Here is a 12878-nt window from a genome sequence, read left to right as displayed (position 1 = left end):
AGTGTCCCTGTTCTTCCTGCAGCATTTGTCCTTCTCCATCTCTCTCACTCTCCATTCACTTACACCATCACAATTCGGATGAAACAAAATCTGATACATCTGAAAAATACATACAGCTGCTTTGCTAATTATTCTCGACTTCGTCTGATAAAGCAAGTAATCGGAAGGATGTTGCTCTATGCCATTGTTATTTTGTTGCATTAGCTTGGCCTCACACACAACCCCTCCCCCCGCGACCCTTCAGTCTGTGAAATCGGAGCACATTTCCTGTTTTCTCCTCCTTACATCAGCTCACACTTTCTAAAGGAGTGATTAAGAATGTTATATCCACAGTTTATATTCCACTGAATTTTCTTTCTGGGTCTAACACAAGAACATACAGTTGATCCAAAAACTATTTAGATACTTAAGGCACACTGAATATCTATGAATGTCAATACACTAGATGACAAACATCGAGTCAGTTTAAAAGTAAAATAGCACAAGCACACTTGAAAACAATAGACTCACTGTTCAATAACAACAACACCCGTGTTTCCTCTACTGTGTGAACTTCAGGAGAAACTAACTTCATCCATCCACTAAAATCACCAAAACAGCTGATTTGAAGAAATTGAGCAACAATGATAGATAGAAAAGATCGCGCAACATTTGAGAAAGTTATAGATGCCTGGTCTATTGTGATGATATTCATAAAGGTGTAAGTGTAAATTGAATGACCAAATACTGTAAATGAGCAAGACTTCTCACCTCTGCACTAACATCTGGTTCATCGGTATTCCTGTGTTGCTTTGGCACAGTCCTCGTGCCACTTAAGTCAACGTTTAAAACACTTTGACTAGAGGGCCGCAAAAACTTCAGGTCACTCTTTCTGGAGTCAGTGGTGCCACACACCTCATAATTGTACACGTGCTGTAAAGTTCCTGTGCCGCCTACGTCTGCGTAAAGAGGCGGATAATACGGAATAACTGGAAGATTCGCTCCAGATTTATAAAACATCCGCTCGCGTCTCCATCTGTAGCATTTGACTGACAGTATGGCAATGATAGACACGATAAAGAGAAATGAAACCACAGCCAAGGCCAAGACTAGATAGAAAGTCAGGTTGTCGTTGTATTCCTTGTCGTGCGTAAAGTCAGTGAACTCCGAGAGCACTTCAGGGAAGCTGTCCGCCACCGCCACGTTAACATTGACTGTAGCTGATCGAGAGGGCTGCCCGTTGTCCTCCACTACAACAGTGAGTCTTTGTTTGACAGCATCTTTATCTGTCACTTGGCGTACAGTTCTTATTTCTCCATTCTGTAAGCCCACTTCAAACAGCGCCCTGTCTGTGGCTTTCTGCAGTTTATATGAGAGCCAGGCGTTCTGACCAGAGTCCACATCAACAGCCACCACTTTAGTCACCAGATAACCCACATCTGCCGAACGAGGCACTATTTCAGCCACCACAGAAACACCTGACTGGACCGGGTACAGAACCTGAGGCGCGTTGTCATTCTGGTCCTGAATGATTATTTTGACGCTCGCGTTGCTGCTGAGAGGAGGAGAGCCTCCGTCCTGCGCTTTTACTGTGATTGTAAATGATTTTAATTGTTCATAATCAAACGATTTTGTTGCATAAATCGTCCCACTGTCGGAGTTAATAGAAACAAAAGACGAAATTGGTGTGCCGTTCAAATCATTATCTGAAATTAAGTAGGTTACGCGTGCGTTTGCTCCCAAATCTGCGTCATGCGCTTTAACACTGAACAAAGACAGAGAGGGCGAATTATTCTCCATCACATACGCACTATATGAATCCTGTTCAAACTGCGGTGCATGATCATTTACATCAGTTATCTTAACGTTCAATGTCTTTTTACTAAACAAAGAAGGGCTGCCGCTGTCTTTGGCTGTGATGGTAATATTATACTCAGGTATGTCTTCTCTGTCTAGCTCGGAGTCCGTGACAATACTGTAATAATTAGTCAAAGATGATTCGATTTTAAACGGAAGGTCTCTGTCAATAAAACAGGTAATCTTTCCGTTTTCTTCAGAATCGCCGTCTTGTATATTTATCATGGCCACTACGGTTCCAAGTGGTGAATTTTCAGGTATACTGTTAGAGAAAGACATAAGCGTCATTTTTGGTGTGTTGTCATTTACGTCTGTTACTTCCACAATCACCTCAGAAGAATCTGATAACCCCCCCTGATCTTTAGCTTGAATTTTAAACTCGTGTATTGAAGACTCTTCAAAATCAAGCTCACCTATCAATCTTATTTCACCACTAGATGGATCGACAGAAAACAGGTCTCGAATTTTGGGTGTGGTATGTTCGAAATAATATCCAATTTGTCCATTTGAGACGGTATCCGCATCGGTTGCATTAACAATAACCAGCAACGATCCTTTTGCGGTGTTTTCTGGGATAGATATTCTGTATGTGTCCTTTTGGAAAACCGGAGCATTGTCATTTATATCTAAAACAATAACGTGTATTTTTACCGTGCCAGTGCGTTTCGGGTTGCCTCCATCTGTAGCAGTTAAAGTCAAATATAAATGTTCTTGCTTCTCTCGGTCTAAGAGCGTTTGCAAAACAAGCTCGACGTTTTTACTGCTGCCGGATCTACTTTGAGTCTTTAGTGTAAAATGATCAGAAGGATGAACTGAATAATTCTGAATACTATTAATGCCGACATCAGGATCAACTGCGCTATCCACGGTAAAACGCGCTCCCGTTGAAGCCAACTCACTGATTTCTAATGTAATTTCACCTCTTGTGAATGCAGGACTGTTGTCATTAACATCCAATATTTCTATGGTGATGCGATAGAGCTCGATGGGATTTTCTAGGATGACTTCAAAGCTCAGACTGCATGCGGATACCGCACCAGCGCACAAAAGCTCCCGGTCGATTCTCTCCTTAATAATGATGTGCCCTTTCTCCCGGTCCAGCTCAACATATTCCCGGCCACCTGCTGTAAATATCCGCGCTTTCCCCGTTGTCAACCTTTTAAGCTCAAGACCTAGGTCTTTAACTATGTCTCCGACGAATGAACCCGGTGCCATCTCCTCTGGCACGGAGTAACGGACCTGTCCGTACGCGCCACAGAGAAAGTGTGCACAGAACAGCAGAACACACGACGGCCATGCAGAATGGCAATCCTTCCTTCTCATGTTGATGGTGGAGCTTCGACTTATCTTTCACAAAAATATTAAATAAAATATCCACTCGACAGCGAAGAAATGTCTAGTGAGATCTAAAAATGAAACAAAGCATTTATATTGCCTGTTAAATGCGTCATCCAGATTTTGCTGTGCGCAAGGCTTTGTACTAAATGCACTGCCCAAGTGGCACGGAAGGCGTGTATGATGCATAAAATCAGCCAGATCTACCTTATCAACCAACAGCGACGCTTAGGGTTCAATCTAAGAACTGCAAATTGCTAATCACACGCGAGCTATGAGAGCTGTTTATGAAAACGGGGTAGTGCTGTGCTGGAGCAAGGTGAAAGCGGCAACACACACTTTTACGCACATCATTGTAAAATACCTACAGTGGAGAAAAACACTTTGTTTCTTTTTAAAACAAGCTGAAATAATTGTATACACTTAAAAAGAGACAAAAGCCTCTTGTGGAAAGTAAAAATGAAAATACACAAATGCGTAAAACGCCATTCTCGCACAATGTTTATAGTGCACTTTAACACATCACTAAATAAGAGTATATTTTAAAATGAAGAATTAACTAAATGAATTAAACAATTAAATTAAACAATCTCATTCATCAAACCTCACCTGATTTTCTGTATCTCTGGATATCTGTGTATGCTCCTGAATGTGCTGCAGTGTCTGTGTTCCACCGGCGTCCAGACTAATGATGCTCTGACTATAAGGTCTGACGTATTTCAGATCACTATTTCTGGAGTCAGTGGTGCCACACACCTCATAATTAAACACTTGCTTTAAGGTTCCTGTGCCGCCTACGTCTGCGTAAAGAGGCGGATAATACGGAATAACTGGAAGATTCGCTCCAGATTTATAAAACATCCGCTCGCGCCTCCATCTGTAGCATTTGACTGACAGTATGGCAATGATAGACACGATAAAGAGAAATGAAACCACAGCCAAGGCCAAGACTAGATAGAAAGTCAGGTTGTCGTTGTATTCCTTGTCGTGCGTAAAGTCAGTGAACTCCGAGAGCACTTCAGGGAAGCTGTCCGCCACCGCCACGTTAACATTGACTGTAGCTGATCGAGAGGGCTGCCCGTTGTCCTCCACTACAACAGTGAGTCTTTGTTTGACAGCATCTTTATCTGTCACTTGGCGTACAGTTCTTATTTCTCCATTCTGTAAGCCCACTTCAAACAGCGCCCTGTCTGTGGCTTTCTGCAGTTTATATGAGAGCCAGGCGTTCTGACCAGAGTCCACATCAACAGCCACCACTTTAGTCACCAGATAACCCACATCTGCCGAACGAGGCACTATTTCAGCCACCACAGAAACACCTGACTGGACCGGGTACAGAACCTGAGGCGCGTTGTCATTCTGGTCCTGAATGATTATTTTCACGCTCGCGTTGCTGCTGAGAGGAGGAGAGCCTCCGTCCTGCGCTTTTACTGTGATTGTAAATGATTTTAATTGTTCATAATCAAACGATTTTGTTGCATAAATCGTCCCACTGTCGGAGTTAATAGAAACAAAAGACGAAATTGGTGTGCCGTTCAAATCATTATCTGAAATTAAGTAGGTTACGCGTGCGTTTGCTCCCAAATCTGCGTCATGCGCTTTAACACTGAACAAAGACAGAGAGGGCGAATTATTCTCCATCACATACGCACTATATGAATCCTGTTCAAACTGCGGTGCATGATCATTTACATCAGTTATCTTAACGTTCAATGTCTTTTTACTAAACAAAGAAGGGCTGCCGCTGTCTTTGGCTGTGATGGTAATATTATACTCAGGTATGTCTTCTCTGTCTAGCTCGGAGTCCGTGACAATACTGTAATAATTAGTCAAAGATGATTCGATTTTAAACGGAAGGTCTCTGTCAATAAAACAGGTAATCTTTCCGTTTTCTTCAGAATCGCCGTCTTGTATATTTATCATGGCCACTACGGTTCCAAGTGGTGAATTTTCAGGTATACTGTTAGAGAAAGACATAAGCGTCATTTTTGGTGTGTTGTCATTTACGTCTGTTACTTCCACAATCACCTCAGAAGAATCTGATAACCCCCCCTGATCTTTAGCTTGAATTTTAAACTCGTGTATTGAAGACTCTTCAAAATCAAGCTCACCTATCAATCTTATTGCACCACTAGATGGATCGACAGAAAACAGGTCTCGAATTTTGGGTGTGGTATGTTCGAAATAATATCCAATTTGTCCATTTGAGACGGTATCCGCATCGGTTGCATTAACAATAACCAGCAACGATCCTTTTGCGGTGTTTTCTGGGATAGATATTCTGTATGTGTCCTTTTGGAAAACCGGAGCATTGTCATTTATATCTAAAACAATAACGTGTATTTTTACCGTGCCAGTGCGTTTCGGGTTGCCTCCATCTGTAGCAGTTAAAGTCAAATATAAATGTTCTTGCTTCTCTCGGTCTAAGAGCGTTTGCAAAACAAGCTCGACGTTTTTACTGCTGCCGGATCTACTTTGAGTCTTTAGTGTAAAATGATCAGAAGGATGAACTGAATAACTCTGAATACTATTAATGCCGACATCCGGATCAACTGCGCTATCCACGGTAAAACGCGCTCCCGTTGAAGCCAACTCACTGATTTCTAATGTAATTTCACCTCTTGTGAATGCAGGACTGTTGTCATTAACATCCAATATTTCTATGGTGATGCGATAGAGCTCGATGGGATTTTCTAGGATGACTTCAAAGCTCAGACTGCATGCGGATACCGCACCAGCGCACAAAAGCTCCCGGTCGATTCTCTCCTTAATAATGATGTGCCCTTTCTCCCGGTCCAGCTCAACATATTCCCGGCCACCTGCTGTAAATATCCGCGCTTTCCCCGTTGTCAACCTTTTAAGCTCAAGACCTAGGTCTTTAACTATGTCTCCGACGAATGAACCCGGTGCCATCTCCTCTGGCACGGAGTAACGGACCTGTCCGTACGCGCCACAGAGAAAGTGTGCACAGAACAGCAGAACACACGACGGCCATGCAGAATGGCAATCCTTCCTTCTCATGTTGATGGTGGAGCTTCGACTTATCTTTCACAAAAATATTAAATAAAATATCCACTCGACAGCGAAGAAATGTCTAGTGAGATCTAAAAATGAAACAAAGCATTTATATTGCCTGTTAAATGCGTCATCCAGATTTTGCTGTGCGCAAGGCTTTGTACTAAATGCACTGCCCAAGTGGCACGGAAGGCGTGTATGATGCATAAAATCAGCCAGATCTACCTTATCAACCAACAGCGACGCTTAGGGTTCAATCTAAGAACTGCAAATTGCTAATCACACGCGAGCTATGAGAGCTGTTTATGAAAACGGGGTAGTGCTGTGCTGGAGCAAGGTGAAAGCGGCAACACACACTTTTACGCACATCATTGTAAAATACCTACAGTGGAGAAAAACACTTTGTTTCTTTTTAAAACAAGCTGAAATAATTGTATACACTTAAAAAGAGACAAAAGCCTCTTGTGGAAAGTAAAAATGAAAATACACAAATGCGTAAAACGCCATTCTCGCACAATGTTTATAGTGCACTTTAACACATCACTAAATAAGAGTATATTTTAAAATGAAGAATTAACTAAATGAATTAAACAATTAAATTAAACAATCTCATTCATCAAACCTCACCTGATTTTCTGTATCTCTGGATATCTGTGTATGCTCCTGAATGTGCTGCAGTGTCTGTGTTCCACCGGCGTCCAGACTAATGATGCTCTGACTATAAGGTCTGACGTATTTCAGATCACTATTTCTGGAGTCAGTGGTGCCACACACCTCATAATTAAACACTTGCTTTAAGGTTCCTGTGCCGCCTACGTCTGCGTAAAGAGGCGGATAATACGGAATAACTGGAAGATTCGCTCCAGATTTATAAAACATCCGCTCGCGCCTCCATCTGTAGCATTTGACTGACAGTATGGCAATGATAGACACGATAAAGAGAAATGAAACCACAGCCAAGGCCAAGACTAGATAGAAAGTCAGGTTGTCGTTGTATTCCTTGTCGTGCGTAAAGTCAGTGAACTCCGAGAGCACTTCAGGGAAGCTGTCCGCCACCGCCACGTTAACATTGACTGTAGCTGATCGAGAGGGCTGCCCGTTGTCCTCCACTACAACAGTGAGTCTTTGTTTGACAGCATCTTTATCTGTCACTTGGCGTACAGTTCTTATTTCTCCATTCTGTAAGCCCACTTCAAACAGCGCCCTGTCTGTGGCTTTCTGCAGTTTATATGAGAGCCAGGCGTTCTGACCAGAGTCCACATCAACAGCCACCACTTTAGTCACCAGATAACCCACATCTGCCGAACGAGGCACTATTTCAGCCACCACAGAAACACCTGACTGGACCGGGTACAGAACCTGAGGCGCGTTGTCATTCTGGTCCTGAATGATTATTTTCACGCTCGCGTTGCTGCTGAGAGGAGGAGAGCCTCCGTCCTGCGCTTTTACGCGAATGTGAAACTCTTTTGTTTGCTCATAATCAAAAGAACGAACAGCAAGAATCTCTCCGCTCTCTGCATTCACTGAAATATAAGTCGAGGCAGAGACGCCATTCACAAGAACATCCTCTAGAAAATATGAAATACGCGCGTTATTGCCAGAGTCTTTGTCATGCGCTTTAACAGATAAAACAGAGACTCCGGGGGAATTATTTTCCAGCACATATGCGGTGTATGACTGACGCTGAAACACAGGGGCGTTGTCATTGACATCAGAGATTTTCAGTGTCAGTGTTTTATTAGTAGAGAAAGATGGCGAGCCCTCATCAATGGCTGTTATTGTGATATTATATTCAGACATATTTTCACGGTCTAAAATCTGCTCAGTAACTAAAGTGTAGAAATTTGAGGAAGACGATTTGATGCGAAATGGCAAATCTGAATTAACGAAGCATTTAAATTGTCCGTTTTTACCGGAGTCGACATCTTTAACGTTGAGCATCGCGATCACTGTGTCTGGGGCGGAATCCTCAGGGATGGGACTGGAAAATGAGATAAGGCTGATAACAGGTGCATTGTCGTTAACGTCAGTCAATTCAATGAGCACTTTACTATTATCTGTGAGTCCTCCCTTATCAATGGCCTCAATATTCAGTTCGTATTGCTTTGATTTTTCATAATCCAACAGGCCATTTGCGCAAATTTGCCCAGTGTTCTGATCGATTCTAAAAAGGTCTAAGTCTTTCCCAGAGCTTTGTGAAAACGAATATGTCACCTCACCATTTGCTCCTTTGTCTTTGTCTGTAGCACTCACTGTCAGCACTACTGTACCTATCGCTGCATTTTCTGCTAAAGAAACTCTGTACACTGACTGACTGAATGCGGGTGTATTGTCGTTTGCATCAATTACTGTGACACTTATTTTAACTGTTCCGGATTTTTGAGGGCTCCCTCCATCAAATGCCGTCAGGGTTAATTTCAGTTCTTCATCTCTCTCCCTGTCTAACGGCGATTGCAGAATCATTTCTACGTATTTTGAACCATCATTTCGCGATAACTCTTTCAATGAAAAATAATCAGTTGGAATCAGAGTATATCTTTGGAGCGTATTCAAGCCTACATCAGGATCGTGCGCACTGTCTAAAGAAAAACGAGCACCGGGTACGGCAAGCTCACTTATCTGAAAGTGTATCTCTTTTCTAGTAAAAACAGGAGCATGATCGTTAATATCTAATATTTCTACATCAATTCTATGCAGCTCCATGGGGTTTTCTAGAATGATCTGAAAATGTAAGGAGCAGGGAGACACTTGCGCGCACAGCTCCTCTCTATCTATCCTCTCTTTCACTATCAGCGTCCCTTTATCCACATTCAGACCGATGTACTCACGACTGTCCTCCGTAAAGATCCGCGCTCGACCAGATTTCAGCCTCTTAACATCCAAACCGAGATCCTGAACGATATTTCCCACCAGCGAGCCCTTTGTCATCTCCTCTGGAATAGAGTAACGGACCTGCCCGCGCGCAACGGCCATGACAAAGACGCAGAGCACGAGAGGCTGCATTAGCCATGATGAAATCCGCGTCGAAGATGCGCCTCTTTGGGCGTAAAAACAACAAAGAACAGACATGATCCAAAGCTTCTAACACATGAGAAGACTATCCGAGGACTTAGAAAGGATGTAAAATATCAGTTATATATAAAGAAGATCCAGTCGATGGTCTAATGATCCAATGTTAGAAAGAGCCTGTGTGAAATGAGAGAGATATTCTGCAGACTGTATGATGTCAGAAAGTGGAGGAGGATCTAAAAATGAGTGTTTAAAACACGAACATACTGACCAACAGCGGCACTTAGAGTATAAAGGAAATATTGCACTGAAAAAAATAAATAAAGCTATAATAATAATCACAATAAAAAAAAGTCATAATAAAAACATTTTAATGCAGATGTTCAATTGAACGAAATAGTCAAAAAGCAAAGTGGAAAATATAAATCTGTCATTTGTGTAAAATAATGCTTGACAGTTAAAACGGAAAGCAGAAAATTCATAAATATTCACCGGAGCTCACCTGATCAAAAGAATCGTCATTATTCAGTTTCCCTCTTTGCGCATGCGTGAGTGTCTGTGTTCCACTGGTGTCCAGACTAATGATGCTCTCACTGCAAGGTCTGACGTATTTCAGATCACTCTTTCTGGAGTCAGTGGTTCTGCAAACCTCATAATTGTACACGTGCTGTAAAGTTCCTGTGCCGCCTACGTCTGCGTAAAGAGGCGGATAATACGGAATAACTGGAAGATTCGCTCCAGATTTATAAAACATCCGCTCGCGCCTCCATCTGTAGCATTTGACTGACAGTATGGCAATGATAGACACGATAAAGAGAAATGAAACCACAGCCAAGGCCAAGACTAGATAGAAAGTCAGGTTGTCGTTGTATTCCTTGTCGTGCGTAAAGTCAGTGAACTCCGAGAGCACTTCAGGGAAGCTGTCCGCCACCGCCACGTTAACATTGACTGTAGCTGATCGAGAGGGCTGCCCGTTGTCCTCCACTACAACAGTGAGTCTTTGTTTGACAGCATCTTTATCTGTCACTTGGCGTACAGTTCTTATTTCTCCATTCTGTAAGCCCACTTCAAACAGCGCCCTGTCTGTGGCTTTCTGCAGTTTATATGAGAGCCAGGCGTTCTGACCAGAGTCCACATCAACAGCCACCACTTTAGTCACCAGATAACCCACATCTGCCGAACGAGGCACTATTTCAGCCACCACAGAAACACCTGACTGGACCGGGTACAGAACCTGAGGCGCGTTGTCATTCTGGTCCTGAATGATTATTTTGACGCTCGCGTTGCTGCTGAGAGGAGGAGAGCCTCCGTCCTGCGCTTTTACGCGAATGTGAAACTCTTTTGTTTGCTCATAATCAAAAGAACGAACAGCAAGAATCTCTCCGCTCTCTGCATTCACTGAAATATAAGTCGAGGCAGAGACGCCATTCACAAGAACATCCTCTAGAAAATATGAAATACGCGCATTATTGCCAGAGTCTTTGTCATGCGCTTTAACAGATAAAACAGAGACTCCGGGGGAATTATTTTCCAGCACATATGCGGTGTATGACTGACGCTGAAACACAGGGGCGTTGTCATTGACATCAGAGATTTTCAGAGTCAGTGTTTTATTAGTAGAGAAAGATGGCGAGCCCTCATCAATAGCAGTTATTGTGATATTATATTCTGATATTTTCTCACGATCTAATAACTGATCGGTTGTCACGCTATAAAAATTTGGGGCAGATGACCTTATTTTGAATGGCAAATTTGGACCAATTGAACATTTAACCTGTCCGTTTCTCCCCGAATCCAAATCTTTGACATTCAGCATCGCTATCACAGTCTCCGGTGCTGCGTCCTCAGGTATTGGGTTGGAAAATGAAATCACACTAATTACAGGGGGGTTGTCATTTACATCTGTAATGTCGATTACAACTTTACTAGAGTCAGTTAAACCACCTTTGTCTGTAGCATCTATGTTTAACTCAAACTGCTTCGCCCTCTCGTAATCCAAACCCCCCTTTGTGGTAATTTCACCTGTATTTGTGTCAATATGGAATAAATCAAGGGCTTTTCCTGAACTACGTGAAAAAGAATATGTAATCTCACCGTTTGCGCCTTGGTCATTATCAGTGGCGCTTACCTTGATTACTACAGCACTATTCGGTGAATTCTCAAATAAAGAAACACGGTAAACAGGTAGACTGAAAACAGGGGCGTTATCGTTTGCGTCTATGACAGTAACACTTATCCTAACAGTGCCAGTTCTCTGCGGATTGCCGCCATCAAAGGCTGTAAGGGTTAACTTGTGCTCCTCCTGAGTCTCTCTGTCTAAAGGTAATTTAAGAACCATTTCGACGTATTTTGAGCCATCGTTTCGTGATAAAACCTTCAAATCAAAATGATCTGTTGGATTTAACGTGTATGACTTGAGCGCGTTAGTGCCAGTGTCAGGATCGTGGGCGCTGTCTAATGAAAATCGAGCCCCGGGAAGTGCAGATTCACTTATTTGAAAATCTATTTCCTTTCTGGCAAAAACAGGAGCATGGTCATTAATATCTAATATTTCTACATCAATTCTATGCAGCTCCATGGGGTTTTCTAGAATGATCTGAAAATGTAAGGAGCAGGGAGACACTTGCGCGCACAGCTCCTCTCTATCTATCCTCTCTTTCACTATCAGCGTGCCTTTATCCACATTCAGACCGATGTACTCACGACTGTCCTCCGTAAAGATCCGCGCTCGACCAGATTTCAGCCTCTTAACATCCAAACCGAGATCCTGAACGATATTTCCCACCAGCGAGCCCTTTGTCATCTCCTCTGGAATAGAGTAACGGACCTGCCCGCGCGCAACGGCCATGACAAAGACGCAGAGCACGAGAGGCTGCATTAGCCATGATGAAATCCGCGTCGAAGATGCGCCTCTTTGGGCGTAAAAACAACAAAGAACAGACATCATCCAAAGCTTCTATTCCATACAAAAGGAAATATTCAGAAAGGTTGAAATATATCATCTGAAAGCACAGGGCAGCGAATGTCTCGACGCTTCAGTGTTAAAAAGAGACCGTGCGAATGAAAGAGATATTCTGCAGACTGTATGATGTCAGAAAGTGGAGGAGGATCTAAAAATAAGTGTTAAAAACACGAACATACTGACCAACAGCGGCACTTAGTGCATCAGAGAAATATTACACAGAAAAATACTGTTAGAGTAAAAGAAAGAAAGAAAGAAATATAACCAAAGTAGTGTACATTTCTCGTTAAGACAGATATTTGATGAAATGTTAATTAATAAATGTTTCCAACAGAACGCCTACAAATATGATGAAAGGAAAATAGTCAAAAGCAAAGCAGAAAATATAATATAGCCTTTAAATAATGCAGGAGCGATTCATTGTGACTCACCTATGCGCGCACACACAATTCCAACCTCTTACATGACTGAGTGCAACTGGAAAAATATATTTAAAAGACCGTGCATCTAATTTCCTATACAATATTGAAATGTTATGGTTTTAAAATGAACAAGTGTGAAAAATATATAGTCACCAAAATTATATCAGTAAAGTAAATTTCAACTACAGTTCACAGATTTCTTTTTTCAAAACTAAAAAAAAAACTTTACAAAAATACAATGAACATTAATAAAATTGAGAAAGTCGGGAAAAAAAAAAAATCAAATGGACACAAGAAAA

At 42.2% G+C, this 12878-nt stretch overlaps 2 protein-coding genes across 17 annotated transcripts in view; both read right to left on the bottom strand.

Moving 5' to 3' along the window:
• The window catches only part of LOC130072826 (protocadherin gamma-A12-like), a 163813-nt gene that overhangs the window by 27621 nt on the left and 123314 nt on the right, over positions 1-12878 (bottom strand). Inside the window, exon 1 of one of the 16 annotated variants that reach the window (XM_056238112.1) lies at positions 9698-12151. The exons of 13 other annotated variants lie outside the window; for them this stretch is intronic. In XM_056238112.1, coding sequence (XP_056094087.1) covers positions 9698-12142 — 2445 coding nt within the window. In that variant the 5' untranslated portion in view covers positions 12143-12151. Of the gene's footprint in view, positions 1-750; positions 3402-3780; positions 6436-9697; positions 12152-12878 lie in introns of those variants that run through there. 2 more of the 16 variants (XM_056238119.1, XM_056238121.1) reach the window with 2 other exon arrangements.
• LOC130072830 (protocadherin gamma-A11-like) lies at positions 6781-9505 on the bottom strand. Its single transcript, XM_056238132.1, has one exon. The coding sequence runs from the start codon at positions 9253-9255 to the stop codon at positions 6796-6798; it is 2460 nt and encodes an 819-aa protein (XP_056094107.1). The 5' UTR covers positions 9256-9505; the 3' UTR covers positions 6781-6795.

The sequence above is a fragment of the Rhinichthys klamathensis genome, unplaced genomic scaffold (assembly GCF_029890125.1).
Source record: "Rhinichthys klamathensis goyatoka isolate OS25496 unplaced genomic scaffold, OSU_Roscu_1.1 h1tg000509l_1, whole genome shotgun sequence".
NCBI lineage: Eukaryota > Metazoa > Chordata > Actinopteri > Cypriniformes > Leuciscidae > Rhinichthys > Rhinichthys klamathensis.
This window is presented reverse-complemented; position numbering and strand designations above follow the sequence as displayed.

Excerpts from the sequence above, each read along its gene's own strand:
- LOC130072830 (XM_056238132.1), bottom strand. The coding sequence starts at position 9,255 with ATGTCTGTTCTTTGTTGTTTTTACGCCCAAAGAGGCGCATCTTCGACG.